Raw genomic sequence first — 21,955 nt, 5'->3', positions numbered from 1 at the left:
GCCACTTGCGGTGTCTTATGTTCAGTGGGAGAAACACCGGCATGGCGGCAGGGTCATCCTTGGTGGTCACAGGTGGTGACCAGGACGTGGGTCCAAGGTAGGCTGGTGGGGCTGGAGATGAAAGTCGTTGGGCTTAGGGAGAGGTGGGGAGGCCTGGAGCCCCAGACCCACGGCACTGCCTTAGGGTCCACGGGGTTGGGGCGGGGGTGTCCTGACGTGCTGCTGGTGACTCCTTAGATCACACAGGAGAGGGACACAGGCTGAATGCTGATGCTGCCTCCCAACATCTGGCTGCCTCTCAGACCCAAGCAACTTACCTTAAATAGAACGACTTGCAATGGAATCCGGAAAACATTTACACTGTTGCAAGCCCCTCGCCTAGGGAAGGCCAAGGGGCTGGGTTTACATCCTGACCTGAAAAAAATGGCCTACCCAGGAAGCAGCGGTTGTTCCGAGCACAGCTGTTGCGGGTAACTGCCCCTCGGGGTAATTTATGAACAGACACCCAGTTCCGGGCGGAGCAGACACAGTGGGGTGGCCCTCAGGAGAGGGGTGGGAGCAGGGTTGGTGACTGCTGGTCACGCCTGCTGTTCAGAGTCACCCACTGGCGTCCCAGGAGAAGGGGCAGAAGTTTTGAATTGTCAGCAACTGCTGCGCCAGCCGCTCTGAGCTCATCGCTGGAGGTGGGGATGCAGGGGAGGGGGGTGCGGAGCCGGCTGGCTGGCCTGGCTGAGCCCCTCCGCCCCACCCGCCTTAGGCCTGTGTTTAGTCAGCACTTGGCCTCTCTAAGCTGGTGACTGACAGCCAGCCAGCAGCCCTGGAAGAAGACAAAATGGTGGCGTGGGGAGCCGCCCTTGCTGGGATTCACTTGGGAAGGAATGGTTCTGAGAGGCAGGCAGAAAGCTAGAGCTGAATTCTCCTTCTGCCACTTGGAGCTGTGAGCCTGTGCCAGGCCCGTCACCCCTTTGGCCTGATCCTAAGGATGAGCCCTTCTTGAGCGCCCGCTACCAGCCAATGCCTGCGTACACTCGATCCCAGAGAAAAGACTTCAGTCTCCTAATGGCACAGCCGACGGGGCAGAGGTGTCATTTGAATGGGTTTCAAGCCACAGGCCTTGCTCTTTCCCCCCAGCGAGAAACCCCAGCGAGTCTCCATCTAGATGAACAGCCGTTCTCAACCTGTGGGTCTCAACCCCTTTGGGGCTGGACGATCCTTTCATAGGGGTCGCCTAAGACATCGGAAAACATTTCCGATGCTTCAAGGCAAAATTTCATTTAGTCATTAGAAATAAATATTTCACTGTGTGATTACATATTTTGTGATTAATCACTATGCTTTAATTATGTTCAATTTGTAACAATGAAAATACATGAAAGATATTTACATGACGATTCATAACTATCAAAATGACAGTTACGAAGTAGCAAAATAATGTTGTGGTTGGGGGTCACCACCACATGAACTGTGAAAGGGTCGCGGCATTAGGAGGGTTGAGAACCACTGCTCTAGAATCATAGTCTCGTGTGGGAGGGGGCATGTTAGAAGCCTACAGTTGTATACCTCCCCCCTGGGGCCTGATTTTACCTGTAGAGGAATGGGCTATGGTTCTGGACCAGATGAGTACCCTCGGCGTGTAAAACTACAAGTATGTGTGAGACCCTCCGCTGCCTCGGCACAAAGTGCAGGCTCGGGCTGTGGGCTGGGGCTGGGGCTTCACACAGACGCATGCATGCACTCGTGGGTGCACACCCTCAGACACGTATGTAGGAAAGACACGAGTGGCATAAATGAGCCAGGAACAGGTGCACACACTGCATAGATCCCCGTCCTGGGCAGACAAGGCCACAGCAAACCCATGTGACAACACACCATCATAGGCACACATCTCACACCAAGTTCTCCGGAGCCACCCCTTGCTTCCCTGCAGCACCGCATCAATGTCGGCTCCTCACTGCCCCCTCCTGGCCACCCTGTGGCCTCAAACTGCTGGGGCGATTGTCCGGTTCCCTCCTGGATGCATGCTCCCCATGGGCTGCCCCTCATGTCCAGGAAGTGTGGGTGTCCAAAGGAGACTACAGTCCCAGGAGGGCCCGTAGTAAAGCAGTCAGCTGCTAACTGAAAAGTTGGTGGCTCAGACCCAGTCCAGGGCACCTCAGAGAAACACCAGGTGATCCAGTAGGTGGTAACCCCAGCGGGGGTCCCCGACACGCAGGACCACCAGGGGTTGGAATTGAAACTTGTTTTTAAGGAGGGGGGGTGTGTTTAAAAGATTTAAGAGCAAGTTAAAAGGCCCAAAGGAATCATAAGGTAAGATAGAGTGGTCAGTACCATGAAGACAGGAGGGCAGGTAATGTTTGGGCCAGGACGCCTACGTGAGAAACCTCCCACATCAGCACACCACGGCCTTTGCCCTTGCCAAAGAAAAGGAGCCCTGGAGGTGTTGCCAAGAAAGCGTTGGCCTGCCAACTGCAAGGTTGGTGGTTCAAACCCACCAGCTGCTCCTTGGGAGAAAGGTGAGGCTGTCTGCTCCCCATAAAGCCAAATAGTTTCAGAAACCCTAGAGGGACGCCATGAGCTGTTATCAAGTCACTGACAGTGGGTTTGGCTCATGAGGAGCTGGCCCACATATCCACTAGTGTGCGCACAGACATGCTCACACTCCGCATGCACATGTACAGAGGAGCTAGCTCCCACTAAGTCAGAGGGCAAGTCTCCCAGCCCCCTCTGTTTTCTCATCTAAACGAGGACCTGAATGGGAGGGTGCATAGAGCCTCTCCCCTCTGATGTCCCACCTCTCCAGAATGTGTGTGCTTGAGCAAAGTACATGCGTGTACGTGACCCCCATGGACTCGGCAGACCTGAGAGGACTAGCCAAGCAAAACCTTTCATTCCCGTTTCATAGAGGAGGAAACTAGGTACAGAGAGGCACAGCAACTTGTCCAAGGTCACACAGCAACTTGACAGCAGAGAAGGTACCTACCAGAGAGCAAGGACCCTGTGGGCTGGGGCCCAGAGCTGGGGAGAGTACTTCAGGACGACCGTTGGGGCACCCACCCTTCTGTCTGGGAGCCCCAGGGCTGCCGAAAAGCTTGGGAGGGACTGCCAGGTGGCCCCAGGCACAAGTCTGGGCATGGAGGCTGGGAAAGGGCACCGTGGAACCTGCCTGGGTCTCCCTGCCACCATCAGCAGGCTGAGCAGACTTCAAGCTTCATTATAGCCGGCTAGAGGCGGTCTGCAGGGGTTCTCTCTAGCCTGCAGGCACCTGGTAGCTTGTCTAACGGGGCATGTACACAAACGTGAGTTGTGTGCATGTTTGTGTGGAGTTCCCATGTGGCTGTGTTTGTGCATGCCTGCAAATACACTTCGGGGTACGTTCGTAGGCATGTATAGGATACAAGTGTGTGTTGGCATAAACGTGACTGCATTTGTGTGTGCGGATGAGCGTTTGCGTGTGAGGATGTGCACACACGAGTGCTATCTGCCTATCTGGCAGGAGCATTTGTGTAGGATATTTGTATGCATGCTGCATCTGTTCATGATTGTGCAGAGGGCGTGGAATACAGCCACACGTGTGTGTGCACGGATAGCTTCATGTGCCCATACCCAGGAATTGGAGGAGAATGTGATGCGAGTGTTCCCCCAGACTTGGTCGAAGGGGTGCCCTGCCTTGCTCCTGCCATGTTGCTACTGCACTGGGCTCCCAGCACCTCCACCACCACTGCCGCACACGCACTATTCCCCAGACCCATCTTGCTTGGCCAATTTGCAGCCTCTCGCTCCCAGCTCCCGCGAAGGCCTGCAGCAAAGTCAAGGGGCTGGTGACCAATTAGCGAGGGGGTTAATCAGGGATCTGGGGACCCCCGGGGGGGTGGGAAGCCAAAGGCAGACACGAATTGGCAAGAGCAGGAGCTGCCTGTCATGAGGCAGGGAGGGGGTTAGGGACAGGCAGAGGAGGTGAAGGCAGCCCACTGGTCCTGGAAGCCAAGGGTCCACCAGTGAATTCCTGAGTGTGGGAGCCAGTGGACGCGCCGTCCGTGGTATGAGGGGGCGCCCATGCACTCAGCCCTTGAATTTGCCCTGAGTGCCGTGTCCGCATGGGAATACGGACACTATCTGCATACACGTGCATGCAGTTTTAGACCCCTGTAGATGGGGGGGCTTCAAAGTGTTCATGGAAAAATAATGGGTTTTTTCCCACAAATGTGCAGTGGTATGCAAATGGACATGGGGGTGGGGCAGGGCAAGCTTCTGGATCTGTGTACACACGTGCACATATGAAGGGGTCTTACCTACCCAGTAGGGCTAGAGCAAAAATACCCCAAATGGGTGGTTGTCACAAGCAGAAGTTTATTTTCTCACAGTTTAAGAGCTTAGAAGTTCCAATTTCAGGTGCTTGCTCTAGCAGAGAAAGGTCCTTCTGCTCCTGTGGCATCACTTCCGCCCACACCGCCCCCCCAGTCTGCTTAGGTAGTCTCTCACGTCCCCAAAGGGATCCACTCAAGACAGGCCTCCTCGAATCCTGCCTCAGCCCACTCCCCAATGGTCATGTCACCACAGGCAGACAGGGTCGGATTTACAACACGGATTTTGGGGAGGACACAACTGAGACCATAACAAAAGGTTACTTTGTGTCTCTGTATATGTGCGCGCGCGCTCACAACACCTGGGACCGTACATCCATTTAAGTGCATTCCAATGTGATGTTGACACAGTCTGTGTACCAGTGTGCATGCATCACTGTAGGCAGGCCTGTCAGGATAGATGCGTGTTTGAACAGTCCGAGCATGGCCCCTATGTGTGTGCACGTGTGTGTCCGCGTGCACACAGGGCTCAGCATGCAGGGAGCTGGGAGGTGCAGGCTGGCGGTCTGGTCTCCAGGCTCCGGGAGAGAGTCTGACAGACGATCCTTGCCGCAGCCCCCGGCCCCGGGAGCCTGTTTTCCAAGCCTGCGGAAGCTGCGAGCCCGTGAACTCATCTTATATTAATAGCTGCTGTCTCCTCACTTATTGCAGGGAGAGGCGGTCATGGCCTCGGCGGGGGCTCAGCACGCCAAGCCCCCCACCCGCACGAATCCTGGGAAGAGAGGGAGGAGAGCTGTGCCCCCATTCTGGGCTGACCCCAGCAGGAGGGCAGGGCTCTGCCTCCTCCCACCGCAGGAGCCCCCCACTATCCAGTGGGCTCTCCTGGGCCCCTGCAGCAGCGGGCTGAAATGGGCCAGGAGGCAGAGAGGCTGGGAAGCTTAGCTCGCACTCCCTGGTTTTCCTTCTGCACGCGCGCACAAACACACACACACACACACACACACAGTGGTGTGCTGAGCAGCCCCAGGCTGAACACAGAGATTCTGAGGCAGAACGAGTCAGAAGCGGCTTTGGACAGAGAGAGGCGGAAGGCATGACCTTGTATCCAGGAGCCCCGAGTGCTGAAGAAAGAGAAACAGACCAGTCATGCGGGCCCTCAGTTGGGGGAAGAAGACATATCCGTTTCTTCAGGGACCCTCACTGGAGGGCCGACACACAGTGCTATCTTCAAGGCCACCTTCCTGAGAATGTTCAGGGTGCACGCCCTCCTTGCGCAGGATTTAAACAAAAGATTGGGTGCTTGAAACCCCGGGTAGGGAGAAAGGGCTAGCGGTGGTAAAGATTGTGTCCACAAAAAGCCCTGCTCATGGGGTCGCTATGAGTCACAAATTGACTGGACAGCGCCTGACACCATTATTATTGAGTCTCCAAGTGGTTTAAATGGTTAAGGATTAGGCCACTAACTGACAAGTGGGCAGTTCAAAGCCACCCAGAGGCTCCATGGAAGAAAATCCCAGAGGTTGAAAACCCTCTGGGGTGCAGTCTGCTCCGAAACGCAGGGAGTTGCCATGCGTTAGAATGAGTCAAAACCGCTCAGGGTTTTTGTTCTGCTTTGGGAAACTGACATGCCCATGTGTTCTGTGTATATACATGACAGTGCTTTGACATGTCATTTCATTTTGTACCCTCAGTTACAAGTAATTATCACTCCCATTAAAGAAAGGAAACTGAGGCTCGGGGAGCCCCGGGGTAACCAGGGCCAAGTCCAGGTAGAACTGCAGTGCTTGCTGCAGCCTCCACAGCAGGAGGGGGCGTAAGCTTTGTTCCCTTGCTCCATCAGTCCCAAAGCCCCAACCTGGCCAAGGTGTCCTCACCCCCAGGTTGGTTCCCGCTCTCAGAGGTCATGAGGCCCTTATCAGGTGTATTCCCCTGGGGTCACCGGCCAGCCACGTTCCATCCTAGGTCTCCAGACTGCGAACCCTCCCAGGCCCTCTTTCACCAAGCCTCAACACACACACACACACACACCCTTACCCTTTCACCAAGCTTCAACACACACACGCACAGATTTATCACAAAATCGTCCCAGGCCCTTTTTCACCAAGTGTCAAAACACACACACACACACACACACACACACACACAGATTTATCACAAAATCGTCCCAGGCCCTTTTTCACCAAGTGTCAAAACACACACACACACACACACACACACACACATTTATCACAAAATCGTCTTTTATTGAGGGTTAAGGTGGGACCAGGAGTGGGGAGTGCACTGGAGGCCGTACCCGGTGGGTAGAGGGGTCCGGTCCCGGCTCGAGCCCTGCCTCCTCTAGGGCACCTCAAGGTGAGGCCTGGCCCCAGGCCGTGGCTGTGACGCTGGGTGCCAGGCTGCAGTGCAGTTGGGGGTCCCGGCTGCCTGGCTGGGCTGCCGTTTCCTCCAAATAGCCACCAGAGGGCAGCCGGCCCCAGCGCAGAGGAATTCTCGGTTGCTCAGGTGATGGCTTCTTAAAAAAATAAAAAACCAGAGGCTGGTGTGTTTCCCCTGCAAACCCAAGGGTGTGGGCCTGGGGAGAAGGCTCTGGTTTCTGTGATCTCTTCGATAAAAAATAAGCAAAATTAATAACAAAATACGTGGTTTCTCTTTCTCCCTTTCCCCCCCTTTAGGGACTGAGGTCAGAAATGGTGGTGCGGGGACTGGGGGTACCCTGGTATGGCCTGGATTTCAAGGTGTGGGTCTCTTTTTCCCCCTTCCCCCTGTAAATAAATAAATTAATAAATAGATAAATAAATAACAAATAGAAGCTCTCTTTGTAGGTGCACATATATAAATTCCCATCTCTTTTATCTAGGCAACTAAGGGTCTAATTTCTCTGACTCTCTAGCTCAGAAATTCAAAAGTAAAGTGACAAGGTCAAGGTCAAGGTCAAGGGGGGGAGGTCAGGAACTTGGAATGGCACTGTAAAACGCTCAGCATCCTGGCTCTCCAGGACAGCTGGGGCAGGGGACGTTACTCAGGGGACCCTGACCGGCTGAACATTCTAGAACCACAGCCCCAGCTGGGCCCGTCGAGGATTGGGAAACAAACACCCAGTGTCCTAGAACTCCAGAACCTGCTGGCTCTTGGGGGTGTGGATTGGGGTTTGGAACAAAGCCCTGGAGGTCCTGACATCCTGGAAGTCCTTCTTCGCACTCAGGGCTGCGGGTCCCTGGGGAGCCCCTAGACATCGCTGGGGGAGCGGGACCGGAAGGGCATCTTGGAAGAGGAGCAGCAGCAGCAGACAGCCCACAGCACCTTCTGCACGTCCTGGTTGCGGAAAGCATAGATGATGGGGTTGATCATGGAGTTGTAAGTGGCAGGCAGCAGAGTGAGATAGGTGTAAAGGGGCGGCGAGTGGGCATCACCCAGCAGGCAGTAGACGGTGAAGGGCAGCCAGCAGGCAGCAAAGGCACCAAGCACCACGGCCAGTGTGGCAATGCCCTTGCGGGTGGCCACGTAGTGGGACGCAGGCAGCAGGTGCCGCTGCAGGGCGATCTGCTGGGCATGGTGGCAGACGATGCGGCAGATCTGTGCATACAGCTGCAGCATGATGCCGAACACCATGAAGAAGGCCACGGCCAAGACCACCAGATGGTTCTTGGAGAGTGGACGCACCACACCGCATGTGGCCGGGGCATCCAGGCAGTTCCAGGCCAGCACGGGCAGCAACCCCAGGCCCATAGCACACCCCCACACTAATGCCAACATCACATAGGTCCGGGTCACTGTGGTCTCTGAGTAGTAGGTGAGGGCATTGTACAGAGAAAGGTAGCGGTCAACTGTGATGGCCAGCAGGCTACCGATGCTGGCGGTGAAAGCCATTGCCAACATGCCAACCAGCACCAGACTCATCTCTGCTGAGCCAATGCAGAAGACAGCCGCGAAGTGCAGGACGAGGCCCAGGCCTGCCAGCAGGTCGGCCACCGCCAGGCTGCCCACCAGCAGGAACATGGGGGCCCTGAAGGCGGGAGTGCCCGCGATGATGGCTACTACCAGTGCATTCTCGCAGGACACGAGGGTTCCTGAGATGCACAATACCACATCCCAGGCCTTGGGCGAGGGCAAAGGAGCACCTGGGCCTGCAGGTCCCTCTGCCGACCCCACGCTGCTCACGTTCACGTTGCCTGGCCCAGCTGAGAGCCACGCCAGGGGGCTGCCTGCTCCCCAGATCATGGTACCTGTAAGAGAAAGGCCTCATGAGAAGCAGGCAGGGTTGGGGGCTGGGTGCAAGGCTGGAAGGGTGTAGTGACCCTCAAAATGCCCAGTAGGAATGTTAACCGCTCCCCAGTCCTTCCTGGAAGGCTTCCTCCTTGACAGACCTCTAAGCAGGGGGTTGTTTCTTTCCCGTAGGGCAGGGGCGGGGGGAAGGGGAGGGGGTGGTTCCTTTCGACTCCTCAAGTCCTGCAGGCCTCTTCTCACCAGCCGCACCTCCCTCCCCCGTGTGTGACCAGAGAACCAGATGAGGGTCTTTTAGCTGGAAAGGGACCCACACCACGTTCCAGGGGACACCTGGAAAAGCCCACAACTGGAGGAGGGGAAGACATCTCAAAACTGAGGGCAGCCCTCCTCCTTCCCCATCCTGGAGCGTGAGGCAGTAGTCAGAGCTCCCGGCTCCGCCCCCGGGAAGGCAAGACTCGTGCCAGCCAGCCCCCACCCTACACACCTGGAGAAACACTTGGGAAGTCAGCGCCCCTGCGCACCCCCACACCCAGATTTCTGTCCTCCCCTGGACCCCTTTCCAGGCTGAACCACTAAGTCCCTGGAACAGACACCCTTTGCTTGAAGGCAGGATCCCACAGTCAGACCCCTCCTTCTGCCCAGACACCTGGCTTTGGGGCCTGACTCCGCCTCCTGCGTGGAACCCTAAGTCCGACACCTCCAAAGGCCCCTCCTCCAGACGCCTCCTGCCCGCGCGACCTCAGACGACCATCCGTCCTTCCAAGGCCTCGAGTCCCCGTTGAGCTGCTCACGACCCGCCCGGTCCCCCAACTGCCAGCTCTCTGCATCCCGACCTTCAAGTCCGACCTGCCTCCCCAGAACCTGGGTTACGGCTCCGACCTCCGACCCTGGCTGCCGCCCTGCGCCCAGCAGCTTGCGCGCCCTCCCGGACGCCTGGTGCTCGCGACGGGGCCCGCTACTCACCGGTCGGGAAGGCAGGGAAGCTCCACTCGGGTCTGGGCGACGCGGGGTGTAAGCGGACCCCGAGAAGCCCCCGCGGCCGCGGGAGAAGTGGCGTGAGTCACCCCGCCCCGTCCCGCCCCCGGCACCGGCTCGGTGACGTCAGCCGCCTGGCTGGCCAATGGGCGCGGCGCGCTGGGACGCAACGCGCGTCGCGCGGCATAGTAATGAGCCTCGCTCCGCCCGCTCCCTCATTCATAAAAAGCGCCCGTGGCCGTGGCCCCGCCCCCTCCCGAGTGGGCCCGCGCTGTCCTTGACGCGGCGCCCTCTGTGGCCTGGGGGGTTCCGGGGACGGCGGCGGGAGAGCCTTGGAGAAGGTTCCGGGAGGCCTGGGGAATGTGTGCGGGGGAGCGGAGAGAGGACCAGATAGGCTATGAGGTGATGGGACCCTTGGGTGGCAGAGACAGGAAGCCAGGCGACGGGGATGGAGAGAGAGGGTTGAATGGGCGTCCCCGGTGAGGCTGACAGGGCTGCCGAAAAGGCGGGGCCTTGAGGTGACGGTGACAGGAGCACGAGGACGCTAGGAGGTGGGTGGTAGTGACGGGATGCACATGGTGACCGGATCTTGGGGGATGGTGGCCCTGGGACGCTGACGGCAGAGAGGGAGGTGCCAGGGTGAGCACTCTGGTGTGATGGGGTTCAGGAGTTCTAAAGCGGCAGGGGACCATGGGGAAGCAGCAAGGCTTCAGGTCACCATGGTTCTGTCGGAAGAAGAGTTGAGGTCCTGCGATGACATGACTAAGCGATGCAGGTGGTGGGGTCTGGGAGCATGGATACCAACCGGAGGCTGTGATGAGTGGGTCCCAGGGTCAGGGTACAGGCTCAGAGGTCTGCCAGGGAGAGCCTCGTGATTCTGAGGCTGGCATAAGGAACCAGTGACGTCACCGGTGTCAGCCCAATAGCGCCCTCACAGCAAGGGAAGGATGAGACTAAGGGAAGATTTTAAAACCTGAATTATTTATTCAAGGATCTGGAAGGGGGGGCACTTCCCCGAAGCTGCAGGAGATGGGGAGCCGGGAAGAACTGGAAGGCCGCAGATCTGACTGCTCAGTCTCCAGGGCAGGCCCCTGGGTGCCTCCCATTGAGGATTGAGAGAGGGATGGAGAAAGCTTCCTCTTCCCCAACCCTGCCTGTCCCTAGTCCTAGGAAACCATGCCTGCAGACTCCTCCAAAGGGGCTGGCTGCTGGTCCTCCCTGTCTCCAGCTCTGAGCCTTACTGGGTTCATCCAGGGCTGTGGGATGGATGTGCGGAGCAGGAACTGGGTCAGGACTTGAGGAAAACAGAGGGCTCCAGGTCCCAAGGCCCACATCCCCCACATCACATCTCACTGCCGCTCCCATGGTCAGGGTCTGTTGTGCAGGCTTGGGGCTTTGGTGTGAGGGAGCCAGGGATAAGAGGTGATGGGCTAGGGAGTGAAGCACCTTGGGAAGTGGAGGGGGTGACAGCTGGTGAAGAGGGGCAGGTGTGGGACACTTGGGGGGGGGCAGCATGGTCAACAGTGTCCACTGGAGGCAAACCCCAACTCCTCCATTTAGTAACCCCTCTGTTCCTCTTGTCTTGTTTATAAACCAGGGACATTATCTCAGAGCACTGTTTGGGGTGCTTGGCACACGGGCAGCACTGGCCATGGGTTGGCTGTCAGGTTATGTCTGACAAGAGGAGGACCCTAGGAGTCACAGATTTGCAGGTGGGAATGGAGCTTTTAGGAGTAGGTGGCATCACCCAGGGAGAGGATGAGGAGGGAGAGAAGCAGATGAGAGGCTGGGGCCTGGGGGGAATGGTGAGGGGGCAGGAAGGCTCGGTGGGTGAAGGATTCTACTTTGGGCTCTTCCCTCTGCTTAGGGTCCTTCTCTTCCCCAGGCCCCCTGTCTCTCCTCCCCACAGACCTGCCTGCCTTCCAGGGGAACGGAAAGCCCCTCCTCTCCTTGACTGCCCCGTGCCCTCTGTCTCTTGGACCACCCGCTACAATTCTTCCCCTCTACCAAGGGCCAGCCTAGCTGAAGCGCTGTTGACAATAACTTTGCAGAGTAGGGGCAGTGTTCCCTCTGTCATAGCCAAGAGACGACCCCAGATCACACACTAGGTCTATCCTTTACCACACCCAGAACTCACCCTCTCCCAAAAGGGGTTGGGGGTAAAGTTTGACAGCTGCTGACCGTACATACAGTCCCCAAAGTGGCCGCTAGATGGCTGTGAGCATTCACTTGCAGGTGCGCCTTCTTTCCTTAGCTCGTCACGCCTCCAAAGGGAAGGTAGGGGTGTGTGTGTGGAGTGTGTGTGCCACCGATAGTGCTCACTAATGTTCCCTCTGGGTGTGATGGGTGCTAAGGGCAGAGATGTGACCTACTCACACTCTTGGATCTTCAACATGTAATAAATATGTATTGAAAACCTACTATTTTTCTAGGCAGATGGGATAGATACTGTGACAATGAACCAATTTCTTAATAGCACTTCCATTGTAGTAGGGATAGGGCTCACTGCCATTGAGTCGATGTTGACTCATAACAACTCTATAGGACAGGTGGGTTTTGGAGACTGTAACTCTTTATGGGAATAGAAATCCTCATCTTTCTCACGAGGAGCAGCTGGTGGGTACGAACTGCTGACTTTGCAGTTAGCAGCCCAATGCATAACCCACTACACCAGTAGGGGTCCTGCAGGATAGGGCTAGAAATAGACCATCTACAGAATAAAGGAGTCCCTGATGGTGAGGTAGACAGGCATGTACATACAGACAGGCATGTCCATACAGAAACAACACAGGACAGTATGGTTACTTAACCAACACTTAGTCCTGAACTTGTTAACTAGGGTCTTAACTAGTGACAAAGCTAAACATGGCTTCTGTCTTCATGAAGCTTCCAGCCTAGTGGGAGAAACAGACAATGGAAGAAACGCACATGAGTAATTAATTGCACACTTGATACCCGTTCCGAAGGGAAAAGCAGGTGCTGTGATGTCATATAACCAGAAGACCTCCGGTAGGCAGGGAGTCAGTCAGTTGAAGAGAGGAGAGAAGAGCTTCAAGGAGCTTCAAGCTTGGTGTGTTAGGCTGGGTTCTCTCTCAGAGGAAAAAAAGAAAGAAAGAGATTCACTGCCATTGAGTCAATGTCCACTTATACGAACCCTCTAGGACAGGCAGACCTGCCACTGTAAGTTTTTGAGACTGTAACTCTTTATGGGAGTAGAAAGCCTTGTCTTTCTCCCAGGGAGCAGCTGGTGGTTTCAAACTGCTGACCTTGTGGGTTGCAGCCCAATATGTAACCACTGTTCCATTAGGGCTCCTACAGGCTGAGTTCTCTAGAGAAGTAAAAGCTTGAAATACTTCTGTCTATCTAGACATATAGAGATAGATAGACAGATTATTATTGATACAAATTCCCATCTATCTAGAGAGAGGAACTTGTGTCGAGAAAATGGCTCACATGATTGTAGAAGCAAGCATGTCCAGTCCAAGTTTCATGGTAGCTTCTGACTCATAGCTTTGGGGGCTGATCGGTACAAAGATCACAGGCAGATATCAGGCTGCAGAGGTGGATGGAAGCAAGATTGGCAGGTCAGATGTGCCAGGTCAGATGGCAGCCCACTGATGGCTCCCAGGGTCAGCAGGCAATATGGTGAGCCACTGGTCCCAGTCCAAAGATCTGGAGGTGATGCACCAGCTGCAGGATCCAGACCTAGCAAAAAGTAAACAAGCTTTTCCACAAATGTCTAGTTATGTAGGAAGTAGGTCATACCCCTGAGGAAACTTCCTTTCAATTGAATCAGGACTCTGATGTTAGTAAGGGGGTTGTGTTCCACCTTAATTTTCTTACAGCTCATTGCTGGCTCACTGCAGATCCTATTATGGAGACCTTTGTTTTATATTATGTCCCACCAAAGGGAATCACTGGGTCTGTCTTAACTGCTGACTCACTGAGAGTCCTGGCCCAGGCAAGTGGACATACAACCTAACTCTCATACTCAGCATGTGAAAATAACCTGAGGAGGAAAGGAGCTGGGAGTCTCTGAGAACTAGAGATGAGCCTAGGGTGTCGGGAAACTATTGAGCCAAGGAGAGGGAAGAGTTGAGTTCAGAGAGGTGGGCAAGGAGAAGACCATGTAGGGGCTTGTATGTCGGGGAAAATAAGTGGAATGGGAGCCACCGGAGGATTTAGGTAAAAAGTGATGATCCGAGGAAACCCTGAGTGGCACAAACGGTGATTCAAGTCCACCCAGAGGCACCTTCCAAAGAATCAGCCATTGGAAACCAGATAGGGCACCATTCTGCTCCCACACACATGAGGCCACCATGAGTTAGAATTGACTCACAAGCAACTGGAGTTTTAAATATATATATATGGTATCTGACTTAGGCTTTCAAAAGCTTACCCTGTCACCCTGACTGCTGAGTGTAGAGCAGATGACAAGGTGGGAGGAGGGGCAGGCAGACACAGGAGCCCATGGGGGCACAGTGAGGGGACTTGGAGGCAATAAGGCCTGGACAGGGAAGATGAGGGGGCTGGATCCAGAGGACACATCGAAGCAGAAGTTGAAAGAATCTCCTATGGGGACTGAGACAGGTGGACCTGGGCCACTGGGTGGAGGGGAAGAGGGCCGCTGGAAACAGGTGGAACCCGGACACGGAGACACAGCAGTGAAGAGCTGAGTCCCCATGTTGTAACTGCGAGCTGAGGCCGCCTGCCGACTGAGGATGACAAGCCCCATGTCGGGAGGCTGCTTGTGGACTTAAAAGAATGTACTGGTCACAGAGTGAGGAGTCAGTCATTGTTCATTATTGCTTATTATTAATTACAGGTGTGGCATAAGGTGAGAGCTAAGTGGGTGGGAGATGGGTAGGTGACTTTCAAGGCCAACTGATGATAGAGAAGTGGCCATTGTGGTCCCAGGACAGTGTAGAATAGGATATAGGATGGCTGGGGCCACCTGCCATGAAGGGGGCAGATACAAAGGGGGGCTAGAGGGACAGGAGATGGGAGAGGAGGGAGGGAGGGCAGGATGTGTGAGAAGAGGAAAAAGAGAAGGCGGCGGTCGGTCAGAGGCATCAGGCCAGGTGGGGAGGTCCTGGGCAAGGCCCCCGGAGCCCCACGGACCGAGCAATAGTGTGACTTGACCAGGAGGTGGGCTAGGGGCAGAGGGGAGGACTGAGGATCCGAAGTAGGTGCAGGGGCTGGGCGCTGGGCGTGGGGAGCGAGGCAAAGAGAGCTGGCCCTGAGGCCCCCCCCCCCCCCCGCCCCACTTAGGCTCTTCCCAGGAGTCCAGGCCTGGCAGCGCCGGACCCGGGGACAGAGGCCACATTAATGCAAACCCACTCCGTAACTTTGGGCCAGTCCTTCACCTTTGGGGCCGGGACACACACAGATGCTACTTGGTGGAGTTGGGGTGAAGCTGCCCTGGAGCGAACCTCGTCCCCAAGTCTGCTAGTCACGGACTCCGCCCCTTCTCGCAACCCCGCCCCTCTACAGAACCCCGCCCACCTGGTCACGCCCCCTCGGATGCCGCCTTCCCCCGGCCCACCGGACTGCTCCTCTGGCCACGCCCCCACCGGCCCCGCCGCGGTCGCCCGGCTCCCACTCCTCACACGCTCGGCGGAGCGAGTGGCGCAGGGACTCACTGCGGCCGCTCTCAGCTGACGCCCAGCTATGGCCGCACCGGGACCCCGGGCCTGGCGGGCTGTGCTCTGTAGCGGCTGTTGCTGCCTCCTGCTGTGCGCCCAGCTGGCGGCGGCAGGTAAGAAGCCCCTCGCCCAGCTGCACACCCCAGCAGACCGGGCTGGGCCTGGGGAGGGACCTTTCTCCAGCGGGCATGCCCCCTGGAGAGTGGTGGGTTGGGGGCTCCCAACGGGTGGTTGGGAAGAGAGACCTGCGTGGGTCAGGATCCCAGGCAGTCAGGTGCAGGGCGGGGAGGTGTGAGAGGTCTCGGTGTGGTGGCACTACCGTGGTTTGGGGCAGCTCCCACGGTACAGGGAGCTCGGGGTTCTCGTTATTGGATTGGGGGACCCGGCTGCATGCAGCGTGGTGACCCTCACAGTAAGCTCGGGGCCCTTGCAGCTCCAGCTCAAGAACCTGTTGCCGTTCACCATCCATCTCCTCCACCCTCGCAGGGAAAGGAGCCCGAGGCTTTGGGCGGGGTGCCCTGCTCCGCCTGAACCCCTGGCCGGCAGTCCAAGGGGGCTGCGGGCAGCTGGAGCGGTGCGAGCAGTGTGTGGAAGGCAGCAGAGCGCACAACCTCTCAGGATGCGTGTGGGAGCAATGCCAGGCCGAGGAGCCAGGTAGCCCTCCACGCTGAGTGCCCCCCATTCAGAACCCCGGGCCCTAGCCCCCTCCGCAACCCCTCCCTGCCCTTGTACCAGCAGGACACTGTGTGGCCCCAGCGGAGGCGTCGGCCAAGGAAGACTGCTGGGTCTACAATCACTCGGCGGCATGTCCAGGTACCAGGCTGCCCTGACCTGAGCCAAGTTGTAGGGAGGGACGGAAGTGTCCTCCAGCCAGGGCTGGCCCTCCAGAAAAGACCCAACTCTCTCAGAGAGGGGCTCATAGCATCGAAGCACTCAGGGTTCACTCTCAAGTCTGCCTTTACCTTGCTAAGGAGTCCACCCCTGAACTTTGCACCTGGGTAGAGTGGAGGGGTGGGTTGCTTGGGACAAGTGTGGGGATAGCTCTTCTTGCAATTTAAGGCATAGGAGGGCTTTGGATGTTCAAAAGGGACTTGGGGCTTCCTGGAAGGAGTGGCACTAGGGAGATGAGCATCCGAGGTCGAGATGGAGAGAGGGCACTTCTTGGGGACAGATCCGTGGGAACTAAGGCTGGAAGGCATGCGGCTTTACCTGCATCTGGGAAACGGGTGCAACCTGAGTCAGAGTCCTGGCCTGGGGTGTCCCTGGCAGTCAGGAGTGCGAGACTTGGTTTATCATGGATTCTCTATTTCCCTAGCTGCCCACCACCACCCCACCTATAATCCGAAGACAATCACTACAGGTAGGTAGCACCTGGGGGATTTTGAGATGGTGGAAATGTAGAGACTAGTCCACTTCCCGACACATAGAAGGGGCTCAGGAGCAATGCTTCTCTGGACTGTTCCCAGCCCCACCAGGTCCAGGAACTCAGATGGGGAAAAAAAAACACACAAAAAAAATCTCAGGACCTGTCCTTGGTGCTGAGGGCATATAACTTGGAGTGCCAATAAAATGTGGTCCTCAGTGACCACCCAGTGCGACCTCCAGGCCCAGAGAGGGTCACAAAGCAGGTTCCCAGCAGAGCAGAAGCAAAAACCCTTGTTTCTCACTGCCCCTCAGAGCCTGGAGGTCATGGGCTTGGCAGCGGTGACCAAGGAGGCTCTTGGTTAATTAAAGCTGGAAATGCGATCTTGGAGGCTGAATTATTGATGGCTGTACTCCCTCCGGCTCAAGCCCCAGATCGGCCTGGTGTGGCTCGGGTCTGTGGCTCCCCTAATCCCCCAGGGCCCTCTCAGGGGGCCCACTGAGCTGCAGCTAGCACCACTTTTTGCCCTTCATGTCCTCAGACTCCCTCACAGCACCCTCTCTTGAAGGAGGGCCCAGCTCCCAGCCAGGCCCATGTCCATTGACCCAGGGTACTCTCCCCTCCCTGCCCACCCAACACTGCCCTGCCCTGGGCTCTGGGCCCAAGGCCTGAAATAGAATCCCTAGTGGGAGTCGATGGAGAGTGAGTGTGGCAAGCTGGGAGGCCCCAGGCACAGCCCTGACTCTACCCTGGTGGGGATCCAGCTTCATCCTGACTGGGGTCCCTTTGGGCCTGCTGGCCTTGGGAACCTCATTTACACCCACCCACCCTGGCCAGTGCCTGGCCAGCCTGAATTCCCTGGCTCACAGCTATTCGCCTGGTCCAACCAGTGTCTCGAGGCTGCTCTGCCTTTTTCCTTCTGAAGACTTCTGCCTGTGGGTGACTCAGAGTGCCGTGTCTGGAACAGAGCTGAGGGGGGTTCTGAGCTGGCAGGCCCATCCCACACTGCTGGGCAGGCAGGCTGGAGGGGAAGCCAGTCCAAGCACTGGAGGCCCACCTAGCCTACCCTGCCCCGGGCACTTGGAGCTGCCGGTACCAGATCTAGGCTGACCTGAGTCTGGTGCTCTGGGCCCCTCAGGAGCACCAGGGCTGGTTGTGGGGCTGGAATCTTGCCCCCTGTGGCCTCCTCTGACCTCCACCCTGCCCTGCCCCCACAGGGAGCCCGCTGGCTCCGGAAGCCCCTAGCCCAGGCTTTGATGGAGCTAGCTTCCTCGGGGGCGTGGTGCTGGTGCTGAGCCTGCAGGCAGTGGCCTTCTTTGTGCTCCGCTTCCTCAAGGCAAAGGACAGCACCTACCAGACACTGTGAGTCGATGACTGGCTGGCGGGGTCCCAGTTGACTGCCTTCCCCCTCCCCACCAAATATCTCAGTACCCAAGGCTCTCTCTTCCCAATGGGATTGCTCTAAGGAGGCAGACTCGTGCCCCACCCCCTGCATGAGCCACACCCTTACCCCCCCTCCAGTTGTGGGGCTCTCTGCCAACAGTTGGCTGGGACTAGGATGTTGTCTGGGAACCCAGCTGACCCCTGCCTTTGCCCCTCATGCTGCCAACAGAGAGGAGAACCAGTAGAGGACAGCAGAGGAGCCTTCGGCCCTGCGTCCTATGGCTGCGGGCGGAAATGGGGCCACCGTGTCTGACCTGGTTCCCCTCTCAGCAGGGAACTGCGCGCCAGCCCTTGTGTGCCCTGTGTGGTGGGTCGCTGCAGTCTCCATTAAAGTGTTTGCTCTTCTAGCCACTGCCTGCTCTCTGGGGGTAGGGACCCTGGGCCTGGCTGGGGCAGGGCCACCTCCTTGAGGGCCCCGTCTCTCTGGGCCCTTTGTGCTTTTTTTCCACATGGAGGGGAAGAAGGACCCACAGGCTGCTCTCTTGGTTCCTTGTGAGCTTCAGGGGAGGGAAAGACATCAGCCACCTGCAATAGGCCCCTGCAGCCCTGAGCAGGCTCAGCACCTGACACAGGCCTTGCCCTTCTGTCCTGGTCCAATGATCATAGCCAAGGACATTCCCACCCACCTCTGGTCCTACTCCTTGTCCTGCACCAACCTGACCTGGGCTCTGCTCCCAAATAAAGGAACTCTTTCCAGCCTGCTGCTTCATGCCCTGTGTCCTGGCGTATGGATTGGATGGGAGCGGGGGATGGTCACTGTCTCCCTCCTTAACAAGAGTTCAACCTAGAACTTTGAGAATATTTCCCTCTGTGATACTAGCCACTCTCCATACACACACACCCATGTCTTTACAGACGAGGATAGAGATACTCAGAAAATAAGGACCCCTGCTCGGGGTCACCTGCGACTGGGGACAAGGCTGGGATTTGAATCCCGGTTCTTCAGAACTCCTCTCCCGAGGCATTTCCTGGCACTCTCAGCCCCTAAAGTTATATCGCAACCCCCCACCCCACCCTCACCCCCGTGTAGAGGTGAGGGGCCCCGGTGCTTACAGATTGGACTGCTAACTTCAAGGTCAGTAGCTTGAAACCACCACTGCCACTACCATGGAGACAGATGCAGCTTTCTACACCCACAAAGAGTTCCAGTCTCAGAAACCTACAGGGACAGTTCTATCCTGTCCTGCAGGGGCCGCTCTGAGTCAGAATTGACTCACTAGCAGTGGGTTTGGGAGAGTGTAGAGGCAGAAACCCCGCTGCCCAGCTCTGGGCTCAGAAGCCTTCTCGGCTGACTCAGCTCCTCTCTCCTAGGGCATTGGAAGGAGAGCAGAGTCATGGTTGAGAGTTCAGCCTGTGGAGGTGACTGCTCGGTGTCAACTCAAGCGAGGTACTTAGTGGCACTGGGCCTCGTCTGTAAAGTGGGACTAACAGCGCATCAGTCTAGTGAAATGCAGGAAACATTCAGAGGGGAGGCTTGTGTTCTGTCCTCTGTATTGCGCTGGACCCTGATCCCCCCTTCCAGGTGGGCAGCCTCTGGGTGAGCCTTCTGCAGCTCCTAGTCTCCTACCCTGCCTCCCTGGGGGGTCCTCAGCGGCAGCTTCAGGGCCTCTGAAGGGCGCTGGGGTTCCCACCGCTCCACTGCTGCCCAGCCCCACAGAGAGTGCACCTGCCCACACACCACACCCGATTCAAGTGCCAAACACAGCCAGGCGAGCTCCCCACTCCGCCCCCACTGGCACCACCAGAGCCTCCACACGCTCCACACATCGGCCTCCCCTGCAGCCCTCCTCCGGCTACTCCGATCTCCTCGTTACCCAGCCTGCCTTGCACACGCACACGCGCCTCTCCACGCTTTGGTCCAGCAGTCCCTCCTCCCTGGCTCTCCCTCCTCCCTGGCTCTCCCTCCTCCCTGGCTCTCCCTCCCTCCCTGGCTCTCCCTCCTCCCTGGCTCTCCCTCCTCCCTGGCTCTTCCTCCCTCCCTCTCCCTGAGCCCTGTCTCCATTAGCTGTGTTCTTTTCAAAAGTAGAAAACGCCTCGCCTGTAAGGACAGAAACGGATTATAACTGTGTGATTCAGAAGTTTGTGGCATGTGCGATTCATGCACTCCCCAGAAGTGACTGGAGTCACCTGTGTGTGTGGATGTCTCTGTGAGCAGTGTAAACTGTTAATGCGGCGGCCGGCTGCTAACCGAAAGGTCGCAGGCTCAAGTGCAGCCAGGGGTTCCTTAGAAGAGAGGCCTGGTGACGGATTTCTGAAAAGACCCATTTACCGAAAGTCCTAGGAGTACAGTTCTCCTTGGAGACACGGAGGGTCGCCTGAGCTGGAACTGGTGGCAACTGGTTTAACAGTATGTGCCAGACCTTTCCTTCCACACCGAAGGAGTCCTGATGGGGCGAACTTCTGTGCTCTTGGCGGGCAGTTCAAGCGCACCCAGAGGCTTCCTGGAAGGATGACCCGGGATCTACTTTTGGGAGAGAACAGCTAGGAAAGGCCTCTGGCTGGCCCTTCTCTGTCACACGAGGGCAAGCTCACTGCCATGGAGCCCATGCTGACGCAGAAGACCCTCTACGCTAGGGGCGAACTGCCCTTGCGAGCTTGCAGGACGAGCACTCTTCAGGAGTGGGAAGGCCCATCTTGCCCGCGGGGGCGGCTGGGGGTTTGAATTGCTGACTTTGCCCTTACAGCCAGCGTGCAGCCCAGGGCCTCCAGTGCCCCTTCACAGACATTTTTTGGGGGTGGGTGCCACCGACTCGGTTCTGACCCACAGCCACCTTACGCACAGCAGAAGGGAACCCTGCGCCATCCGCACAACTGGGCCTGTGGTTACGGCCACGGTGCCAACTCATCTTGTTTAGGGCCTTCCTCCTTTTCGCTGCCCTTTTACTTTACCCAGCCTGACGTCCTTCTCCAGGGACTTCTCTCCCCTGACACCATGTCCAAAGTCCGTAAGACAAAGTACTCGCCATCCGTGCCTCCAAGGAGCACTCTGGCCCGACTTCTTCCAAGAGAGCTCAGTTTGTCCTTTCAGCAGCCATGGTCCTTTCAATGTTCTTCCCCGGCACCCAAACTCAAATGCATCTTCTCCTGTCTGCCTTATTAAGTGTTCTACTTTCTTTTTCTTTCTTTCTTCTTTCATTCTTTCTTTTTAACGTGTCCAACTTTCACATGCATGTGATGCGACGGAGAAGACCATGGCTTGGGTCAAGCTACCTCAGCCCTCAAAGTAACACCCTTGCTCTTCAATACTCCAAAGCGGTCTTGTGCAGCAGATTGATCTAATGCAACACATCACATCTTTTGCTCTCTTGACTGCTGCTTCCATGAGCATTGCCTATGGGTCCAAACAAGGCGAGGTCCTTGACAGGTATGCTTTTAGCACCTGTGAAATACAAAATGGGAGTATGCTCTACCTACAAGGGGGCTTAATGGAAAATGGAAGAGAAAGATCATGGAATTTCCCCATAAGTTTTTTGAAACCTTTGTATTGTTCTGCACCTTCAATGCTTCACCCAAGATTAGATTTGCACTGTGATTGTGCCCCCAAAACCAAACCCTTTGTCACAGAGTCTATTCGTACCCATAGCAACCCTAAAGACCGAGTAGAACTGCCCCTCAGGGTTGCCCAGGCTGCACATCTTGGCAGAAGCAGCCTGCCACTTCTTTCTCCTGAGAAATGGCTGGTGGGCTCAAACCACAGTCCTTTAGGTTAGCAGGCAAATGCCTAAGCACGGAACCACCCAGAGATCATTATATGTGATTCCAGGAGGGTCACACTGCTGATTACGAACTGCTGTGTTGAGCAGCCCGCTGTGTTTCAGGCACACCTGTGGAAGGGTTCCCAGAGGGCAAATTTTGTGCACTGGGATTGAGCGTCTCCATCTCATATCTCCATCCACCAGGCAAACTCAGCTTCCACCCCTTGCCCTTCAGCCCCTTCCTCTGCCCCAGGCCCCAGTACTGGACCTGGCACAGAGGGGCGCCCTGGGAGGGTTCCTTGAATGAAT

General features: G+C 56.7%; 2 protein-coding genes across 2 annotated transcripts; one reads left to right on the top strand and one right to left on the bottom strand.

The window, feature by feature from the left end:
• Positions 1 to 6,566: 6,566 nt before the first annotated feature.
• GPR3 (G protein-coupled receptor 3) lies at positions 6,567 to 8,519 on the bottom strand. Its single transcript, XM_075538650.1, has one exon. It carries the CDS (start codon positions 8,517 to 8,519, stop codon positions 7,527 to 7,529), a length of 993 nt encoding a protein of 330 aa, XP_075394765.1. The 3' UTR covers positions 6,567 to 7,526.
• Positions 8,520 to 15,170: 6,651 nt separating this feature from the next.
• Positions 15,171 to 17,874, top strand: CD164L2 (CD164 molecule like 2). The gene is made up of 5 exons (XM_075538639.1): positions 15,171 to 15,258; positions 15,632 to 15,799; positions 15,884 to 15,958; positions 16,461 to 16,505; positions 17,726 to 17,874. The coding sequence occupies exons 1-5, from the start codon at positions 15,171 to 15,173 to the stop codon at positions 17,872 to 17,874; spliced, it is 525 nt and encodes a 174-aa protein (XP_075394754.1).
• Positions 17,875 to 21,955: the final 4,081 nt, after the last annotated feature.

Source organism: Tenrec ecaudatus, chromosome 1, assembly GCF_050624435.1.
Source record: "Tenrec ecaudatus isolate mTenEca1 chromosome 1, mTenEca1.hap1, whole genome shotgun sequence".
Taxonomy (NCBI): domain Eukaryota; kingdom Metazoa; phylum Chordata; class Mammalia; order Afrosoricida; family Tenrecidae; genus Tenrec; species Tenrec ecaudatus.
The sequence above is the reverse complement of the archived record's forward strand: the minus strand, read 5'-3'. Positions and strand labels throughout refer to the sequence as shown.